At 33.5% G+C, this 22,844-nt stretch overlaps 2 protein-coding genes across 3 annotated transcripts in view; one reads left to right on the top strand and one right to left on the bottom strand.

The window, feature by feature from the left end:
* LOC129798952 (pikachurin) overlaps window positions 1-22,844 on the bottom strand; it is a 178,973-nt gene that overhangs the window by 82,430 nt on the left and 73,699 nt on the right. The gene's annotated exons all lie outside the window — the stretch shown is intronic.
* Window positions 8,515-13,512, top strand: LOC129798974 (ctenidin-3-like). Of its 2 annotated transcripts, none has more exons than XM_055842522.1 (3): window positions 8,515-8,572; window positions 8,652-8,837; window positions 12,831-13,512. In XM_055842522.1, the coding sequence occupies exons 2-3, from the start codon at window positions 8,662-8,664 to the stop codon at window positions 13,324-13,326; spliced, it is 672 nt and encodes a 223-aa protein (XP_055698497.1). In that variant the 5' UTR covers window positions 8,515-8,572; window positions 8,652-8,661; the 3' UTR covers window positions 13,327-13,512. The 2 variants fall into 2 exon arrangements, with proteins under 2 accessions (XP_055698497.1, XP_055698498.1); XM_055842523.1 differs by having other exon boundaries at window positions 8,535-8,572; window positions 8,661-8,837.

Genomic DNA, 22,844 nt, shown 5'->3' on the forward strand with positions numbered 1-22,844 from the left:
AGTGTGAGAGATCTATTTGTCTGTTCAGCACCAAAAATTCACCTTGCCACTTGCAGCTGTCTTCTCACCGCTAAAATTTATGATATTTGGGAAGAATTCTTGCTTCAGACTGACCTTAACACAGAAAGAGCGTCTTACTGTCGAAAATCAATTCTACCGTATCATCTTCATTCATTTCCACCGCGTTTTCGGTTCGTCTGACGGTGCTAAATTGATATAAGATAATTGGGTGTGAGTTGCTGATGGATTTCCATCTTGTTTTGTTAGATATCTGTTCATTGAAAGTGAAATTGAATTTGGTAGAAGACACACTTCTTGGAGACAGTTACTGTTTTAAATGAGGAATTCCAAACATCAAATATCATCAAAGTTGTTGAGTATTCAAATATTCACGAGAATGCTGCTTTTGAAACCCAAGGGGTTCTTATCTTCAGAGTAATTAGAAACTACATTGTAGATAATTATACCTACTGTTTAAGTCAATTGTTTTAATGCTCCTTTAATATGAAACTTAATAGTGAAACGATAATTGTCTAAAACGGTAAATCGTTAAAAAGAGTAGGGTAAGTGTGCCAAATTTCGGCATAGTTGCATGCAAGCGTCAAAGTCTTAAGTTTGAAATGTAATATTTTAAATACAAATTGATTTTTTTTATTCTTTCTTCTGAAAGAGTGTTGCTTGGAACCTTGTAAAGTGTTTACCGTCTTTATTTACTCTAAAATCATTCTTAATACATTTGAAAATGAATAAAAATATAGACATAGCTTTGCTGCCCTATTTCGGCCACCTTCATTCTCATAGTTCCTTGCCCTTCGGGAATTCTTCCAATATCTTTTTCACGTCATCTCGTCTGTCGAATCTACATTTTTTGTTATTCTTTTACATTGTATAATCTCTAGAGTAAGTAAAATCTAAAAGTTCATAGAAATTCGAGGAACAAAAAGGTGGCCGAAATTACAAGCTGGCCGGAATTTGGTACACTTACCCTATTCCTTTCAATTTTAGAATATTATGTAAGACATTAAAAGAATTTCAACACTAATTCTACGTTAATAATATATACATATGTTTAAATCTACTTAGAGGTCGATTTTCAAATTAAAATATTATTCAAATTACAAAATTTATTTTAACAATTTTTTACAATTTTATGAAAAATGTAATCATCCAATTCTTATTCCAAATCTAAATTTAAATTTAGAATCAAAATTGTAAATATAATTTGATCAAAGCCTTTGGATTTAAGAATAATCAGAAAAATCTGCTAATTTCCTATGAGAACGCAAATGTAACTCTGCATTTTATAGAACGGTAAAAAGAAAACGTCATGGTGATAAGTGAATAAAGAAATTATAAAGAAGAAAAGGTAATTGATTAGTGAGAAATCCAAAATGTATGGTTGAAAAATTTAAATAACCATCAGAAAGCCTTATGCCTTAAGGCCTCTACACACTAGAGAAATTTATATCCATATTGAAGAGTTTTACCTACACAAGCGTAGGAAATTTGCTTCAATATGGACATAAATTTCTCTATTGTGTAGAGGCCATTAGATACACTTACTAACTAAGCCGTTTCTCGGCTTAAGTCGGAGAGAGAACGGAAAGAGATATCGACAAGCGGTTTTCGGCAAGGGTTAAAAGTCATTGGGCCGCTAGAAGTTGATGATGTCAAATCCACCCCCCCCCGCTGCCCCCCCTTCCGCCATTTTGGAACACCACTAAATTTTGTTTTTCCGATAACTCAGCCCCTATGGCATCGATCGATCTCAAATTTTAGTATGTTATATCTAGGCCTAAGAGCTTTCGATCGATACCAAACTTCATCCCCTCCGATCCCCCTGACCTGAGCTAGAGGGGGTCAAAAATTGAATCTTTGAATGGTCATATCTCCGGTTTTAATTATCGGAATGCAAAAAAATTGGTGTTTTGGAAAGCTCTCGTGGAGCACTACAACCCTTGTTTATCCGATTTAATCAAAGGTCCGATTAATTGAAAAATCGATTTTCGATTAATCGATTTCGAATATTTCGAAAACTAGACGGATGGGCGTCTCTACCCCAGCCCACTGTATCCCGACCCTTACTATACCCATATGGACCGGACTCTATCACTTATGTTTATTAACTGATTTCAATGAACTTTTTTTTCTTTTGTTGGTCTTCCCCACTCAGACTATTTAAAATAGAAAATGACCAGTGATAAGCCCAGATAAGCTTATGGTAGCTGAGATTCATTACAGGTGACATCGAAATGCGCGCAACTCGGGGTGCTTGCAACTCGGAATACGTAAAAATTCGATTGTGAGATGAATTTTGGGGGTAAAGAATCGCGTCAAACCAATTTCACCCATTTCGACTGCCGAGAACCGTTTATTCGACGCGATTCTTTATCCCCAAAACTCAACTCACAATCGAATTTTCACGCATTCCGAGTTGCAAGCACCCCGAGTTGCACGCATTTCGAGGTCACCTGTAAAGAATCTCAGCTACCATAAGCTTATCTGGGCTTATTTTATCTTGCATTATTGATCCGAAATCGGTGTAAATGTCACCCTTTTTAGGTGTATTAGGGGTTAAAGGTGCCCTTTTTCATGATAATTTTACCCTTAATAAGGTGTAAAATTAACATTAAAAAATGTTGATATATTTTTACACCTAAAAAGTGTTAAATTTGTTAGGAAAAAATGTTAATCGCACCCTCTTTTTTTTCTCAGTGAAGGCTCTTACTAATTGCACCACGGATCCCCATAGCAGTGTAATAAGTTTCGAAATTAGTAAAATTCAGAAAAATTACAGCTTTGTAAATACACTTTTTGGTCTATTGCTTGAACTAACAAAATAAAATCTTGAATTTCAAAATTAAAAAAATAATGAAAATCGAGAGTAATTTAATGATAGCTTCGCTTCTTTTTAGTTAGAAATCCTGAAAATTATTAAAACCGGTTAATAATAACCGGAGCTTAAATTCAAAGTGTTAGAATTTTTACAATATATAATTTAAGTTATAAGTCCATCGTGATATTTTGAAGACGGGCTTGTATGTGGCTAAGTTCACTATATTCTATTTAAAATAATAAATTAATCTTAAATTATAAGATTTTTTAATGGCAAAAAAACAAAAGAGCAGTAAAAAATTCAAAATGGGCAGTAAAAATTTCAAAATGAACTGTAAAATATGTAATTATGGTCAGTGGAGAACTTAAATCTTTATAAAAATTTGTCTAAATTTATATATTTAATATTTAAAATTTTTGCAGATAAAATGAAAAGCCCTTTATTTTTTCTTTGCCAAAATTTAACCGATAATATCACTAAATCAATTTTTTGTTACTGTTCCATTTTAACCTTTTACTGCTCATTTATACAATGCCTTTTTTTAATTAGTGTGTGTTACTTTAACACACACTTGGGTTAATTTAAACACTACTAATACGTTATGCTACAACACGTGTTAGCTTTTATAGGTGTATTGAAAGCTTATTCTTAACCGTACGTTTTTAAAAATATACACATTTAAGCGTATAATGAGAACTTCTACGAAAATCAGTTCCAATAAATGTGTGTATTTGTTTTCTCATAGTGCTTTTAATTATTTTAAATAATGGCAGACAAGCACCCCTTGGTATTTTTTCTCATTTTCAGTCTATTTGAAAATTCTTTAGGCGACCAATCCATCAAGAAGAGTGCTTTTCCCATTGATAGACCCGGGAAACAAATATTTGTTGGAAATGTTACAGTCATCTGCCGAAATGGTGATTAGCATTAAATGCTTAACCTTGAGGGATATTCTGCTAGAAATTCAATAGGTCACTGATCAATACCAAAATCTTCCATGACGGGTTTAGCATTTTGGCATCCCAGGAACTTCGTGGGATGTATAAATCCATTTGAGGGAGTAAAAATGTAGATTTTATGGTTGATTCCGAGATTATGCTAATTCCATTTAGGCGGATTTCCAAGAGTGGATATGAATTGATGAACCCGGACTCAATTCTCATCTCCATGTCAATGAGACGTGCTGGAGCCACAATCTCTGCCACCAGCAATTTGCCCCAGTGAATTCCTAAATATCCCATGGCTATTGTGCAAAGTCATCTGCAAGCTCATGGTGTTGCAGAAAGAAAACCGAATTTAATTTTCTCGCACAGAATACACAACATTCGATGACATAATGATATCTCCAAGAGCAGCCGGAGAAACACCCAGAGAGTGAGATACTTTATTGTATTCGATGGTGACAAACTTTCCCATTGAAATTATCATGACAAAGTGTCCAAGGTGTTAAAGGTGACTGTAGATCTTGCAACCATTGAAATTCAATTTTTCTTTTTTATCTTAACCATCTTTACCATTGACCAACTCTAGAAACTTCTCATAATGACTAAGAATTGTCCATTATCATCCACTGAGCAATTATCTCGAAACCAGGAAAATTTTCCTGTTCAATTCACGCGGGAAAAGGGAAATCGCTCATGCGCTATCTCAGTTGCACATCTCTTTATTGCTCTCGATTTTGAATGCATCTTTCCCCTCGATTACACATCAGTTTAGCATATTCACTAGCATACAAAAGATTTAGCAATGAGACGAACGACTTTTGCAGTCAGTCTATGATAATGAATGAATGAATTGGGTTCACTGGGACTTTAGTTTTCAAAACAATATTTTGAAGAATTTCAATTAGATTCATTCTATTCAATGAAAGAGTTACAAAGCTTTCCAACTTGTGGAATACTACAAAATGTGACTTGACGATATACCCCAAAAATAGGACTCGCTTTAATTGTTTGAGTGAATATTTTTTTAACGGGTCAATATTTTGGTAAATTATAGGGATCATGCGTTTAAGAATTTTGCAAAGTTTCTAAAACTCCTTTATATCTGTTACATTTACTTGACCATAACCCATTTATAGTGATTACCAAATCATATGTGAAAACTTCGCAGCTTTTTGAAATGCTCAAACTCGTGACTTTGATATTACACCCTAATAGTAGTTACGTATTAATTGTCTAGATTAATATTATGCTGTTGAGCGGTAAAATTTATGGGAAAAAATATTGTAACCAAAAGATCGAGCTTTCTGCAAAGTTCTTTGCAGTCACATAAAAGTAATTATCAGTAAGTAAGTCAGTAAGTAATTTTTGCAATCACATAAAAGTAATTATCAGTTACAACTGAATTGAAAATTGGTTTATTTCCAGATTACATCTGGTTGAAATCGATTCGGACTTATCAGGATTTCCAAGACCTCTCCAACGAACCCAAACATGCCTATATAGGTTAAGAAATTCACTCTCTAAAGTAATTTTAATCTTTGATCTTGGAAAATCATAGGCAGCATTTAAAACATATTCTAAACCTGATTTTGAGTTATCCCAAAATCTGGTTTTGAAGAAAAGGAGAACGGATTATGCTTCTCAGAAGCTCAATAAATATTTTATGTAAAATAACTTAAAAGGTTTTCAATTCGCACATTTCAAAATTTATTTCAAAGTTTTTCAGTTTCCTTGAAAACTTGAAATCCTTCTAGTTATATCTTCCTCTGTTAAACACAACAAATCTGGACCTTCTTATTTTTGAAAAAACTGTTTTCTAGTTAGAAACGAAAAGTTGCTTTCAAATGTAATATTGCCAAATAAGTACAAGGTTTAATTACTTATGCATTTCAATAAAAGTTTTAAAAACCAAGTAAGTTTAAACATTTTCATAAATTATGATAAGAAGAAAATTTAAATATGATAAAAGAAATTAAAAAAAAATCAGCGCTAAATTTTAAATTATGAAGAGTAAGACATGCATAGGGGAGACTGGGGCAAAAAGTCACAAAACGGATATTTTATTTTTTTACAAGCTACTCGAGCGCTTCAAAAATTTTTAATTAGCGCAGTTTTATAGGAAATTTACCGCTCTACAACTTTGTGAAAGTAATTTTCCTCTATTTTGTAAGGAAATATGTTTATCGAGCCAGTTTCTAAAAGGTAATTTTGTGACTATTCTCAAAAATGCTGGGGCAAATAGTACCAGATATTGGGTATTATCATATTTTGATTCGCTTCATTACGGGCTTCCTTAAATTTGAAAAAATACCTAGAGGATATATTTTCTTAGAAAATTTATTCATCTGAACCTTTGTAAAACACCGTTTTCTCTGCGAGAAAAGTGATAATACGAGAAAAGCGCTTTTCAAGCTATTTTAGAAAAAAACACACAAAAGACTGCAAATCGTTTGACCAGTGCAAACAACAAGCGGCGAGACATGATAATGATGTTTCTTTTCACCGTGAAACATCAGAAATTGCTTCGCTTTTTTGTTACTTTTTACCCCAATTGGTCATTTTTAATAAAAGGATTTCTGGAGAAAAGAACCTTTGTGAAATTCTAAAATAGATAGCGGATTCGTATTCAAACAATCCAAATTATTTAGAAAATATTCACCAGTGCATCAATTTTGGAAAATAAGTAGGTAATAAATTGTTATCTTTTGCAAGGAAACTATTTCAAAAATAGGGCTAAAAATTTCGATATTTTTTATTTTCTAAATTCCTTGTTCAAATTCTAAGAAACTTACGACATTGAAAAAGGTCTATGGAGGCTATCTATAGAAAAAAATTTGAGCCGCTATCTTTTTTACCTTGGAAGATATTGAATTTTGAATTTTTCGATTTGTGACTTTTTGCCCCAGTCTCCCCTATTTATTTAAAAAAATGAGTCATTTGGTAAACTTTTAACTCATGTTACACAATGAATTTCAATTTAATATGGTTTAATGCAAATTAAAATAATAAGTATTTCATTTTGCCGAAATTTGAATAACAAGAACTTCATTGTCTTTAAAATTCTATTATAAACAAAAATCTTTCTAACCATTAATATAGTGTACTTAACACTATTTTAATTGAATCCAAGAATTAATTTCAAAAATCAAATGAAATGGATGTGAAAAAAACATTATAAATCTAGTCCCTCTAAACATACACAATACAAATTTATACAAGCAAATAAGAATTAAAATAAAAAAAGGACATTTCCACCGTTTGTCCTGGAGGTAGTAATTAACGCTAAGACGGCGGTGGACGCATGGGGGTGGGAAATGTCAAGAATGAGATGAAATAAATTCAGATTAAAAAAAATAGAAATAAGATATTAAGATAATAGAAATAAAATATAGAAAAATAATAAATAATAATAGAAATAAAATAAAAAATAGAAATAAGATGAGAAATTCTTATCATTTTTTTTATTTTTTATTTTTATTTATTTATTCATTTATTTATATTGAAGATTTGAAAATTTTTCAGAACTATTATTAAAATTAAAGAACATTGTACAAAGTTAAACATTTATATTTCAATTTATTTCTTAAGAAGTTTTCTTTTTGTTCATTTTAAATATCTAAACCTAAAGGATTATGCCAATCAAGCACTGAAGAAAAGAAAGTATCCTTTAAAAAGGCCAGTTTAAGAAATTAAATTTTAAATATTTATTTCAGAATTAAAGATTTTTTACTAAATAAAATATTACAAAAAGCCTGAAAGCTAGGTTCTAGATCAAGTTGTGTCTCTAATATACCCCTTGAGCGATTTCATTCATTTCGCGCCACTTATGGAGCTGTATTTCTAGAAAGAAAGAAAACTTTTGCCCTACAACTTCCTCTCCACGTGTCACCGCTTGGTGAATTTCTTATGAAATGCCTCTGTGGCAGAACATAGTCTTTGCGTCAATGTGTCTGTTGATTCTAGCAATTTCATCACTTAGCACATCATCTCTGGAATTCCCATTCATATACCCAACACTTTTCTACCATTCTATCGGGGCAGAAAAAATTCTATTCACCTGTACCTGCTTCGCATACAAATGACAATTTTGGGATTAGAGTCCGCAAGAAGAGTAAATTCCATCCAAGGTCGATTGATTGAACTTAGATGAAATATTCGAAAGAGACTAATTAAAGCACACGCACTAAAGATTTGATCTGCTTTCGCACTTTATGAGAGAGGATCCACTGAAAAAGGCCAAGAGCCTCAAAGCAGTAATTAATACTAATTTCTGACGAAATGTGCGGACTTATATGGTTCAGGTGAAGGTGCTCAGGGTCAGTTGTTGTTCAGTGTCACGCATTTCGCGCCTTAAAACTCTTTAGCACAACAATGGGAAGTGCATCAGGTGAGATTATGTAGCTGAGGTAACTCCTTTGACAATATTTATGACACAATCGAAAACCCGCTAAAATATATTCATTCCAAAACCTCACCTCTAACACTTCATCTCTTTAGGTAAACCATCAAACTTTTGATGATCTATGTTTGTCTATTTGTGCAAAATAAACAGAGAGAGAGAGAGAGAGAGTGAGAAATAGACTCCAAAGCTTAGTATAGTTAATTTTGCCCATAAATTGCCCTCCTCATGCTTGCGTCCAGAAAGCACAGTATATGATGGAACTGCTGAAAAAAATGGGTGGGGTGTAAATTTTCGCTGTTCAAGACCGGTCTATTTAGTATAAAAGTGGTCAACGATGTAACAAATCCAGTCATTCTGTGTACGATATTCGTAGAGTGTCACTAGTCTCAGGTAAAAAAAAACATCATCCCCCACATTTTAAGGATTACTCACAAGTGCAAAAAGGTGTTAACAGTGGCTTAACTTTAAGGATTTTCAGGATGAGAACCACAATTGTGCTACTCGGATTAATTGTGGCAGTTGCCTTTGCAACTGAAGAACAACCCGCAAAGCTGGAGGATGAGCTGAAGGAGGTGTCAGCAGCAGCCCCCACTGACTTGGTCAGAGATAAGCGGACACTAAAAGTCCTGCTGAAGAAGAAACTTGGACTCCTTGGGTGTGTATCAATTGCCTCACGTAAAGTGTTGAGAAAAGGCATTTAGAAAGAGTGTAATTGAGATGGGAGTTGAAGAGTGTCTTTTAATTGCTGTCTTCAAGTTTAAGTGCCTTCTCAATGAATCGTATTAACATTTTGAGATGCAATGAACAGATCTTTTGTGTGACTTATGCATTCGAAAATTTTTCTGCTAAAATGATGCAATTTCCAAAATTAAGTGAATTCCTCAGTAAGATATTTACATAAAAAGATGCAACACAAATTTCTCAACTTTTACGGCTAAAATTATTTTTGAAATTTATAGAATTCAATTTAGAAAAAAAATACTAAAAATTTTGGCTATCCCGGATCTTGGTATAAATTCAAATCTCAAAGATTTATCGCAGAGTTTCATACTGTGATCGCAAGATGAAAAGAAGAACCTTAAAACCTGCATCAGATAAAGTCTTGCAATTTTCAGAGTATATTCTCCTTCATATTGTCATTCTTATTCATATTTTTGAGAAACCACAACTATGGTACACAAAACACGTAAAATTAAAACCCATTTTAGATAAGATTTAAGACAGCTGTTGAACAACTTGATTAAAAATTGAAGCTCATGCCTATAAGCTCTCATTTGAATATTCAAATTGGCGGCTACTCAAAACGACTCTATGAAAAAAGTTGGACAATAAAATAAGAAACTATTTATTATCAAATATTATATAAAGAAAAAGTATCCATAACACGAGCATCGTTAATGTTAATCAATTCAAAATATTCTCCAAAATTTTATAATATATCTATCTTTAATTAATAAAGGGTGATATCGAGAGTTTCGTTCCGCCAAATTCAAATATGGTTATAACGTGTGAACTTTTGATGTTTATAAAAACAATTTGAAACTCTTTATTAAACTTGAATATAATTATGAGAGTTTTACTCATCCATGGTCAATCTCAGCTATTTTATTACCCGACTGATTACCCAACTGACGGAAGATTGTGAAATTAGCTCGACATATTATTTATAAATATTTTTAAGAATAAATATTTTTAACACTAGGGTGAAGTGGGGTACTTCGAATTGGAATACCTTTTTAATGCGGCATTTCTTTTTAAATGGAATTGGACTTTACAATAATATCATTTAGCTTCACAAACCATATTTATGTAGATAAACTCCAAGCTAAGTTCCATTTAAATAGAACAAAAAGAGCCTAATTTAAAGGTGCCCTAATTCAAATCTACCCCACTCTCCATAAAATAGCTCACCCTTTTTAAAAACCAAAGAAAATGAAAACATCGGATTCATTGATTACGTGACTTCTGTAAAAAAAATCAAATGGGGAACTAACGATATTTTTCCTTAACGCTCCCTTTTAAATTTTCTTCCGAAAACCTTAAACGATCCCTACAAATACGGTAGTTTTAGAAAGCTCTTGAAATTCTAATGAGCATTTGATAATTGAATTCATTGAATAATTTGAAAACCCACATAAATTAATTTACCAACTATAGATTACCTAACGGTAAATATTTGTATTAAAAATTATAAAACAAAATATATCTACACTGAGTAAAAAAAGAGGGTGCGATTAACTTTTTTTTCCTCATAACCTTAACACTTTTTAGGTGTAAAAACATATCAACATTTTTTTATGTTAATTTTACACCTTTTTAAGGGTAAAATTAACATAAAAAAGGGTAAGTTTAACCCCTAATACACCCAAAAAGAGTAATATTTACACCGATTTAGAATCAATACTGCAGGGTGAAATTAACATTTCCGGAATGTTATTTTAACTTTTTCGGATTTCTCTCAGTGCACTACAGTGTGAGTTTAATAGTGTAAACACTTTAATTATCGCTTATGTTGCTGTAGTGGTAGTAGCAGTTATTTCAGTCGTTAAAAATTCTTTGCAATTCTAAATCCAGAAATTGATATTTGTTTTTACTTTTCTTTCACTAATTTTCCTTTACATATCGCCTCTGTATTGTTTCTCGTTTTTTTTTTTAGTTTTTGTCTTTAACCTGCCTCAAATTGATAAAAGAGGATCACCCTCTTTTAGGGAATGCTATTGATAAATCTGATTGAATCAAAACAGTAGATCAAAAGTATTGCATTTATACTTTAAAAATTTTCACTCTTTATGAAATTTCTAGGCATTTGTTTACACGATCGAAGGTACACCTTATAAAACACAGGAAAAAGGCTTGAACTAGATTAATAATAATCATTATTAAATCTGAAATTCATAAAGCATAAGGTTTCATGCATAAAGGTGAATAAAAAGGCTCTCTCTTTATATTGCTCAAGTCACTGATGAAGGTTTGGAGACTGAGCCGAAAGCTCTGGAAAAAGTTAATGCATTTTCCCTGGGTTATTTTCCACTTCCGGCGATTTCCGGACCCCCATTGATAATACTAGTTTTCAAGTCGGTTTTTTCTTTACATAAGGCTTCCATCGCTTCCATACTTAGAATATTTCCCGAAGATTTAAATAATAATAATATTGTATAATAAATAAATAAATATGTAGTAAAAACAATCGTTAAAGAAAAATAGATGCGAAAACGTCCCAGCTTTGCGGAGTTCTCTAGGGGAAAGTGCTCTCCCTTCGAACGTTCATGCCTTCGAATATTGTGAATTTCTTTTGTATTTCGTAAGAGATTTACACTAAATTATCACGGACTTATCAACAAATGATGATAAGCCAACTAATATTTGATAGAAATGTCTAAGTCTCTTAGGAAAACTAAAAGAAAATTCACATTATTCGAAGGCATGAACGTTCGAAGGGAGAGTACTTTCCCCTATACGATAAAGGGCTCTACGTGTATTATCTTTTCGCATGATTCTTGGATGCGTACCGGTTTGATCGTTTGGATTAAATTGATTCAATAAAATTAAAAAAAAAACATTCCCAAAAAAAAATTGCTTAAGAAAACCACATTTTGGAATATTTCAACATGAGTAACAAGCATACGGACAAATAAAAAAGTAAATCCAAGAAAGGCATATAATTTACGGGTATAGGGTGGTGGCATTACTTGTTGCCTGTCTTTACTCATGGCCTCATCACTATTTTTGTCAGAAAATGATTCCAAAAACCAAAAAATGTGATGTGTTATGATAAGACATCAAATATTTTTAATTTTGGGGTTTTTCGAAATCATTTTGTGACATTATTCTGTTTTTCTTTTTTTTTTTTTTTTGAGGAGGCCATAACTAAAAACCAAGGCCACAAGTAGGGTCGAAGGAATACCTCTTCGACAGGGAACACATATTGACACTTTCGTCAAAATGTTGAAATTTATTTAATGCATTTAATAAAATCTAAGTAATATAATGTTTTTTCATTAATTTGCGTTTTTCGATATGGATAAGTGTTCAAATTTCGTATTCCAAATGGTACAGAATAGGGTGTCAATAAGTCTTGACACGAGTTCTTAAAATGTCAATAGGTGTTCCTTTCATCCTAAATCCGATACCATATTACAGATTTATTACCGATTAAGTTCAATACAGTTTGGAAATCTCAGGATTTTTCAAAAAAATCTAAATTTTTCGAACGTAGGCGTTTGAGAAGAAAACATGCACCTTTACTACCTCCAAAACACATTCGAACATGAAAAAGTGATAGGAAGATCCATTTTCGAAATAAACCAAAAAATGATGGTTTTGGATGGAAAGGCGAGGAAAGTGGGGGGAGAGGAAAAAGGTCTGTCCCAAATAGTACTGACTTATGGGGGAGGTTCGACGAAAACCGAAAGTCGATATCTCACTGTAATATCTTTTGGCTTGACTATCTGAGAAGCAGCTTCCGTTTACCTCTCGAGCTTGACTATCGATGTTAAGACGACGATAGACATAAAATAATGGATTTCTTCCATAATCACTCTGTGACGATTTATTAAAAATTTTATCTATCTATCTTCGGAATATTTTTATTAATAATCTAAGCTATTTCAATTTGTTTATTTAATAATGTTTTTAATAAAATTTTCAGCGGAGGTCTCGGCGGTTTTGGAGGTGGCGGATATGGCGGTGGTGGATATGGCGGTGGTTACAAAAGCTACGGTGGTGGTGGTGGATGGGGAGGATCTGGATACGGAGGAGGCTGGGGAGGATCCGGATATGGAGGCGGATGGAGTGGATACGGCGGTGGACATGGCGGTGGATATGGTGGTGGATATGGTGGTGGATACGGTGGTGGACACAGCGCCAAGACCATTGTAGTCCATGTTCAGCCAAGCTACAGTAGTTATGGCGGTGGTCACGGAGGATACGGTGGTGGTGGCTACAGTGGTGGATACGGAAGTGGATGGACCGGTGGTCATGGTGGCGGATGGAATAGCTACGGTAGCGGCTACGGCGGCGGATATGGAGGCGGTTATGGTAGCGGATGGAATACCGGTGGATATGGTAGTGGATGGAACACCGGTGGATGGAGTGGTTCCGGAAGCGGCTGGGGTGGTTCCGGAAGCGGCTGGAGTTCCTGGTAATGACTCACCATCGCAACTTATTTATTAAGTACAACACAAATAAACAATCAAGAGCCAGTAATAGATCTTGATATCTTGATCTTAAGACACTACTGTACAAACTGCCATTTTGTATAAAATCAAAACACAGAACTTTTTTTTGTAAAATAAAGTCTACATCGAAGAGCTTAAAAGACACAGAACAAATTGTAAATTTATCGATCAATACTGGGATTTCCTGAAGTAGAAGCCTGTAGAACTTATATCAGAATGAGGTATGACAGGTAAGGTTCAATTATGTCGCATCATTTTCACATTCGATAGGTCTATTAAATTGTGATACTACCTTACACTTCATGTGTCACTCCATAAGTGGAATCTTGTTCAAACCATGGCAAATTCAGTGAAATGTGAGTGTTTGTTCATTTACATAATATCATAGTTTGTTAGCTTCAAATGTCTTGTATATCTTGTTGGTGTCTCAAAATCCGATAAAAGGGGATGTTGGGGTATGGGTGTAAAATCTTGTGAGAGGCGTTTCCAAATCTATTTTCGAAATAAATTCTCATCGTGTTTCCTCTGGTAGTTCTACTCAATCAGATTCCAAGATGGGTTGTGGGCACCCCTTTTTGGCCCAATCTAAGCCACATGAGAGATATTTATCTAAGTGGGGCCTTCATGTAGTGCTCCTTTTGTGTATCGATTTTGGGCTGGGAAAAGTGAACCACTTTGTCTTCGACATTCATCATAAATAATATTATGTTAGTCATGAGCCTCCATCCTTGGGTGGATTTGTCGACGTTTTGCCCAAAGTTTTGGCATCTCGTAAAATTTAACGTAATTGGAATATAAAGTTTGTCGTCATATGTGAGTGGGGTATGGTTTTCGTGGTGCAGCATCTTCATACATATATATCGTACTCTTTGGATGCGACGAGCCAGAAGTGGGTGTATTAAAAATGAAGATAGGATACCACATGCTAGAAGAAGTGGTGCATTCAACATACCCAGAAGGAATCTCCTCAATTTCATAACAAAATATCCTTGCATTTATTGCCATGAAATGCAATCTGAGCTGTATATCATGTGATAATAAATTTTATGATTTATGCATTTTGCTATAATTTGCACAATGTGATGCACGTTGAATGTGATCCTCGTGCCAATCCAAAATTTATTCCCTTAATGGCATTTCCATGATGTCTCGCTCATCCATCATGATTGATTGATTGGTTCGTGCAGTAATTTGTTTCACTTCACCAGCATAAAATATCCATTTTAATTATAACACTTTTCGCAGATGAACTCACTTTCCTTTACCACGCATCTAACAATGGCAATCATTATTCATCGAATGATAGGGATGATGAGGTAGCTTGGGAAAAAAGCGCATATTCCAGGGAGAGCATAATTAATTAACCCCACCAAGGAAAATTGATTTATGCAGATCTCATAAATAACCTTTCAACTGCAACATGGTTAAAGCATATCGAAGCTTTCTCTAGTACGTTCCCTCTTTTTTTTTTGCTTTTATATTATTTACCATAAAAGAATCTACCCGTTCATAGACAATCGATTGAACTTTCATTTGAAAGCTATTTAGCTCAAAAAATCATTTATGAAATTATGCATGTTTATTAATAAAAGATGCACTTCTGGCAGCATGCATTATTTAAACGAAATTTTTAGTATGAGCCTTTTAGAGCAAATTTTATTTTCAAATAATTTTATGACTTGCAATACAACTTGATATTTTTTTTACTGAATAGAAAAAAACATGGAAATGATTTGCGAAATAGCATTTTACTTTGTGGAATTTTATGACAGGATTTGTTAGTTTCCTTCTAAACAGCTTTTTTTACAGATGCTATAAACCAAAATAAACTTTTAGTATCCACAAGTGTAATTTAAAAGCCTTTCCCACAGTTTGATACTATTTTACTGCTCGAAAACTCGCAATCAAGAGAGAGAAAAGTTTATTTATTTATTTATTTTTTAGTTTTAAGGATCAAATTTTGGAAGCTTCGAGCTTTTTGTTGTCACGTTGTTTATCCGCTCGTCCGATCAACTGTTACCAGGGCTATAGGTCAAACGGTTAGAGATAGAAACTTGGGATCTTCGAGGAACCCCTCATAAGTCGACCCAAAGTCCGTTAACAGGCCCTACATTTTTCTCTCATCCCTCCCTTTGTTTCCAAAAAGTATGTTTTATAAGTTATCTCGGCCGATATATCGTCGATGTAGGGAGGATACCCTGAATCCCCTGAATGATGCCACTATCCCATTTGATGCCACCTTGAATAAAAGGGTATTTTTTCAATATTACAATATTTTCGAAATACGAAATATATGCAACAATCACTATTGTAATATATTTCAAAATTCGAAAATATCGTAATATTGAACAAATACACTTTTATTCAAGGTGGCATCAAATGGCGCAGTGATATCATTCGGGGTATCCACCGTACCAAAATGCCATTGAATCATTCCGAATACAAAGCATCCCAGGATTATGCACATTTTCGGGACTTAAAAACTGCGCAAAATGGCTTTATTCATCCAGAAAATCATCCCGCAGGGGATTTCTTTCGAATAAATCGATCATAGAACTAATTCCGTCCGAAGTTTAGTCAGAACAAAAAGATTTAACTGTTCTAAAGGCATGCATTATGAATAATACTTTTTGTCCTCAGGTCTTCAATAAATTATTAAAATATTTAAAGAAATACTGAAACATAATGGAGTGCCCTCCACGATCGAGATTCCTCACAACTTCACGGTTGAGATCGACTGAGGAATCGATTCGTACGATTCGTATGAACCTTCGGGATAATCCATCAGACGTTCACTATTCCATCGATTCCATCTATCGGTGATATAGTACCCTCTGAAGTCAACCGTTATAGCACCCCTCAGAGTCACCAACTGAACAGTGATTGGTACCAATCCTCTAGGCTCAACAGTCCTACTACAAAAATGTTTTCAAACTGTGTAATCAAAATGGATAACTGTGTATATGTATAATCCCGACAGATGCATAATCCCGGAAACCCTTAAAACGATTTTTCAAGGTCAAAAGTCAAAATGACTATAGATAAAGCATTGCGCAACCAAAACGGTCTTGGAATTTCTGACAAATATGAACAGGTTTCAATTGGTTATAAACCCAATAACTAACTTAAATTCGAAGATATATGAACTGATTCAAATCGATTGTGAACCGGTAAACGATTAGGGTAAGTGTGCCAAATTTCGGCATAGTTGCATGCAAGCGCTAAATTCTCAGGTTTGAAATTTAATATTTTTAATGCAAATTAATTGTTTTATTGCTTCCCCTTAAGGAGTGTTGCTTGGAACCTTGTAAACAGTTTATCGTCTTTATTTACTCTGAATCGTTCTTAATACATTTTAAAATGAAGAAAATTGTAGACATAGCTTTGGTGCCCTATTTCGGCCACCTTCATTCTCATAGTTCTTTGCCTTTCGGGAATTCTTCCAATGTCTTTTTCACGTCATCTCGATTCTCAAAGCTACATTTTTTGTTATTCTTTTACATTATATAATCTCTAGAGTACGTAAAAACTAAAAATTCATAGAAATTCGAGGAACAAAAAGATGGCCGGAATTGCAAGCTGACCGGAATTTGGTACACTTATCCTAATGATTCGAAATCGAACGTGTTTTTAAGATATTGCTCTGAAGTCATAAGTTAGAGCATTTCGCAAAGCATGAGTCGCTTTGCCACCTCTTTTCACTTTTTTAATAAATTCTAGATTGTGCAATTCGCAAACTTTTAAAGTTTTTCAGATAATTTTCTCTCATATTAAATATGCAGCCTCCAAAAATAACATGCAATCAAAAAAATAACACACCAATTTCGTTTTTAAATGATATTTTTTGAATGATTTTTTTTAATACTGAACAAAGTACAGAAAATATTCAGATAAATATTGATTGCCCAATTACGTACTATGATAAGTCGGCTTACGATATTTTTTATTTGCCATCATTTTAATCAGGGAGATGTTCGTTCTGACTATAATCAAACTTTGAAAAAAATCATGAACTGTTCGGGTAACGAAATGGTCAGTTGTTAAAAATTGTCATTAAAAAAATGGAAATTGTGAAGCTGTAAAATATCAAAGATAGAAAAGTTAGTACCTGTTTATAAACTATTTTAATTTTTTACTGATTCATATGGATTTATTTACTGGATTTGTTTTTTGTATTATCCTAACATTACGAATAAATATTTGTAAAAGATCAAAATTGTCCTCCAAATGACGAATAGTGTTAGTTAACAACGTACAACTTTTTCCGAAATTGCTGTTATTGTCTTACTGAATTCTTAAGTAATATCGTCAATCCCCCAAGGAACTCACACCATTTAGATATAATTTTACAAAATATTTTTTTTTCTCTTTAGATACCTAAAACATACATCTCTTGCAAGAGATCTAAACAATTCTTCCTTGGTATGCGGGCATGATATCAGTGAAAAACTTTTTATAATCAAAAAGGTAATTCAAAAGATAATAAAAAAAAACTGTTAAAAAATATTATTAAAAAATTATTCTCAATTCTTTTTGTGATAAATCTATTAGTCATAGCAAAAATTATTTTAAAATGATCATATCTCACAATGATTCTATATTAATAAGACCACATTCTGCAAGTATTTGTTTCAAATCTACGGAGAATCTAAATCGATTTTTAATGCATTTTAAATATTCTTGAGCTTAAAATTTTCTTTAGAAGAATATGTTTCAGTATCCCTGAGTATTTTTCCAGGCTTTAACATTATTATTTGTTGACTTTTATCATATTTGCCTCATAGAATTGAACCTGAGAATGAGAAAAATAAATAAGGAGAACTATATTTGCGAAACTTATAAAACTTCTCTCGGCTTATAGTTTGAGAGAAAACTTCGCTATCGATATTTTTAGAATATGCAAAACTATGCCGTGTATGTCATTTTTCAATTGGCGTTTTGCTTGCAGAAGATTTATAAATGCTTCTAATTTTACTCTTTTACTGGTTTCATTTTAAATGTCTTTTTCTTTTTTTTTGGGAAAATTTGTCTCTTGCACGTTTTACAGCTCCGGGATAAATCTTGTTGTCCATTGGATTAGTAGATGGGCGGCAATATTTGAAATCAAACTGCTGAGTTGTTTCTAACAAAGTCCTTAGGAATAAGAAGTTGTGCTAGAGCTTGAGAAAAGTTTTCTCAGAGATTTTAGGATTTGTGGCAACCTCACACTTTTCATCCTCTCATCTTGCTCAAATAAGCATCAAAAAGGAAAGGCATGAGTGCGGAAAAGTGTGTGCTTAGGGGAAACATTTCCCAGCAAATCGATACACAATATGTGATTTTCTATTTGTATACCATTTGATTCGATAATGCTGGTAGTGAAACCATAAATTCTGATAAATATCTGCATTTGGGGTCTGTGGATGAAAAGCTCTCACCAGCATATTGATTATCTCTGAAAGTTTAGTGATTGGAATTTCGCGAGTGAATATTTGCTCAATCTACCCCCAAAATGCAGATCACACACTGTTAAAAGTAATTTTGATAATTTCGGCTAGGCTTCATTAAACATTCCATTAAAGTGGATGCGTTTTGCGCCACTTTGGGCAAAATTTTGGTCAGACATTTCCGCATAAGACCCATAACAATTCTCCAGAGCCTTATAATTTCTTACATTTTCGCCACTTGTGTTGGGGCATTCTATTCTTTCAGCAACATTATTCTGCTCCAGAAAGAAAGAGAACAAGATTTTTTTTCTACTTCCAAGCACAAAAAAGCTCTATAATTCAACTTATTTCAACGCTGAGAAACATCTTGCCATATATTTTTTGCCACCACTCATATACTTACACACCCCAAGAAACCATCCCCGAAAAATCCTCTGGAATGAGTATGAGAAAAGTGTAGGAAGATTTTCAAGTGCTGAAGGAAATTTTCTCTGGTAGTGACATAGTCAGGAAGTTACTTTTTCGCCAAGAGATGGAAAAGCAAGAGATTGTGCGGAAGATGAAGGCAGGAAAGAAGAATATGAAAATGACACATGAAGCAAATTGTCTGTGTGTGGCTCAAGTACTAGCAATTCAATGATGGCGTATTATTTAAAATACAAAATTGTCTTAAGGCGTTCCTTTCACTTTTTTTTTGCCCATTGCGTATACTTGACAGCTTTTCCGCCCCGCAACAATTTTCACATTGAACGCCCCAGGACGAAGAAGTGGATAGAAATATATGGTGTATATGTATTCCCACAGAACACATTCACACGATTTCCTGCCAGAAATTGGACCAAAAGAACAGGAGGAGGGAAAAATAAATGTATGGAGATTTTCCATTGTGTAGTCCTCAATAAATGTACAATGCAAACGAACAATATTATTCGCAGGATTAATGTATCACATACGCGAAATATTACAATGAAAACAATTTTTGATACATCAAGGAAGCTCCACCACTAAATTATTGCAAGCACGCCCCTTAAAGAAATTATAATTAACAAAAGTTTACGATTTTAAGAAATTAAAGCATTTAATCCATATGACTAAGCCTTAGGTCTTAAGCCCGAATAAGCTTCAGCTAAGGATCGGTGAATACCATCCTTAAGTGCTAGATTTAAAGAACAGCTGAAAAACAGCATTGAGACGAGTCACCATATTTACGGCAACAAAAGTATTTTTAAGATGTGATTTATTTATTAAATAAAAGCAAATAAAAGCATAGAAGCTTAAATCAACAATAGGGAAAACCGGAAGTCGTCGGGAAGAGATAATCACTCAGAGAAACACATCAACTATCTTCAGAGCTGTCGGCTCGGTCTCCAAGCCTTCATCAGTGGTCAAGTCTTGCAATCTTTCTCTGAGACTCGTTCAGGGTTTTGGTCAGGATTACACCAGGGCATAAAAGGGAATGGGGGTTATGCTAACTGCTGTGCTAACAAAGAGAAATTCCCAGCAAGACACAAGATGAAGAATAAGATCCGAAAATTGTGCCAAGTATTACAAAAATTTGTAAAATACAGTGTAAGAAGAAAAGTGCCCCTATTTCCCTTTTATGCCCTGGTGTAATCCCGACCAAAGCTCTGAACGAGTCTCAGAGAAAGATTGCAAGACTTGACCACTGATGAAGGCTTGGAGACCGAGCCGAAAGCTCTGAACATAGGTGATGTATTTCCCTGAGTGATTATCTCTTCCCGACGACTTCTGGTTTTCCCTATTGTTTATTGCAATTAACGTCGGCTTATACCCAAAATAGAAACTTAAACTAAATTCAATTTCTGAACAGAATTCTTTACTAGGAAATTCATTTCACAGAATTTTTTGCACCGATTGGAAGAACTTCAAAACAGCAAACTGACTAAACCAAGAATTAAAAATAGAATGAACTTAAATTCATGAATTAAATGAAATTTCATTCTTTTTCTCATCAAATCATTTTGAGATTTTACAAAAAAGTTTAGAAAAACATCCGAAGATGACTGGCAAGTGAAATGAACTTTCTAATGAAGAATTTAATGCAGAACTTGACTTTAGGGATGAATGGCATATATCGAAGACATGGAACCATTCACTTTTGAATATAATCACAAAATGAATCTTCTGCTTCGTATCTTCTTCCAAATCCAAATAAACAGATTTAAATTATCATTCAATTAATATTTATTCAGGAGAATCAAATGGTCAAAAAAAATTGAATTACAATACTTTTTAATGGTCGAACTCCAAGAGAGAGCAATTTTCACAATCCATTTTTTCTCAAATTATCACCATCCTGAGCCCGTATCCTCCACTTTGTGAGATAAGATTTTACGCGAGCTTCTCTCCGTGACATTTTCGCATATTTTTCCCACACGCCTTCTCTCCGTATCCACAAATACCGAAGAGAATCAGCACAGATTTTCGTGTTTTTATTGCTTATTTTCTATGTAAATTAATCAAACTCTCACCAGGAATACCACTCGAGAATTCTCCCCGGTTTTTGATGAGAAAATTTCCAATCGAAAATTTCGTGGATACCAAATAGGCGAGTTCCACTCAGAGAGTTGGCTTTTCCCATAAAATCAAATTCTCACAACTGGATGATACGGCCCGTGGTTGGTAAACGGTAAGACATAGGGGAAATGCTTCTAATTTTGTCCAGTTTCTTATTTTGGACACTTTGAGGATAACATTGGACACTAAAAATAAATTGATTAAAATGATGGATTTTTATTCCAATATTTGATGAATAATGAATTCTATCTAAATATTTGTTCTTTTTGGAATATTTTAACACTAAATACGTTAAAATTTGAATATGATTTGAGTTGAAATTGCTTTGTTGAAAATTCAGTGTGAGCAATTGCTTACGAGAAATATGACAGAACTTCGTGGCTTACTTCAGTCTTATTTAGTTTTGGTGAAGTACTAACAAAGTTTGTTCGCTGTTTTTGAGTGATATTATTGAATATTCATTGAATATTGTGTTGATTCACGTTACTGATGATTTGTACATTTGACCTGAAGTGAGATTTGCCTTGTGAATTATATTTTTCGTGTGAAAAATGGGAAATTTTTTAAGACATTCACCAGTGAGGTGATGATTCTTATTTTGGACAGGTGTTTTTCTAACGAAATTTCGTGAAGTTTTAACTTTTGTGATGACTAGGTTGGACAAATGCCTGGAGAAATAAAGGAGCATCATCTCTACGAAATAGATGCAGTGAGAAATGCCTTGAAAGGCTCCCGGAAAGGGCAGGGAATGAGCGAAACCGCACGTACTTGGAGTACCGAAGTCAACTCACTTTAATGAATGATATGGAAAGTTTCTGGGCTTCTTGTGACATTCCACGTTTCCCTTACATGACCAGGAAGAGGACTTGGTAAGATTGGTTCATGAAATGAAGAACAATGGGCATCCTGTTGAGGCGGATTATCTGTCCAAATTTACAGACAAGTTGTAAAAATTAATAACCAAGTTGTCCAAAATAAGAGTCAAATTCACCTCTACATATCAATTCATTTTTAAACGTATTAAAACTAATTTTAGTAAAAATGAGATGATAAATAGCTTGCCAAGTTTCTAAACAATCCTTCTGAAAAGAGAGTAACAAGAAAAGTCAATTAGTATTGAAAATATGGCACTTCAAACTTAGGATATCGATGCTTATATGCAGACTGTCCAAAATTATAAGCACTTCCCCTATTGACTTCCTGTCTTTGGTGACCCCCTCCCACAAGTCAACATTTTCTAGCGAACTAACTTACCCAAATCATTTGAAAACTTTCACGAATTTATTATTGAAATATTAAAGCTTAAATTGAATTATTTTATTTAAAGTAATTTTGCTTTTTAGTCAATTGAAACATAATGTAATTTAATTTAATTTTTTTTATGAAATCGTGAAACAGAGTAATAAAAAAAATTAATTTGGGCAGGAAAAAATTAAATTTGGTAATCAAATACTCAATTTAGAGAAAATTATAGCGGTGTTATCACACTTTCAAATTAAAATTTTAATGTGATTCGCATTA

This window comes from Phlebotomus papatasi, chromosome 1, assembly GCF_024763615.1.
Source record: "Phlebotomus papatasi isolate M1 chromosome 1, Ppap_2.1, whole genome shotgun sequence".
In the NCBI taxonomy this organism is placed as follows: Eukaryota; Metazoa; Arthropoda; class Insecta; order Diptera; family Psychodidae; genus Phlebotomus; species Phlebotomus papatasi.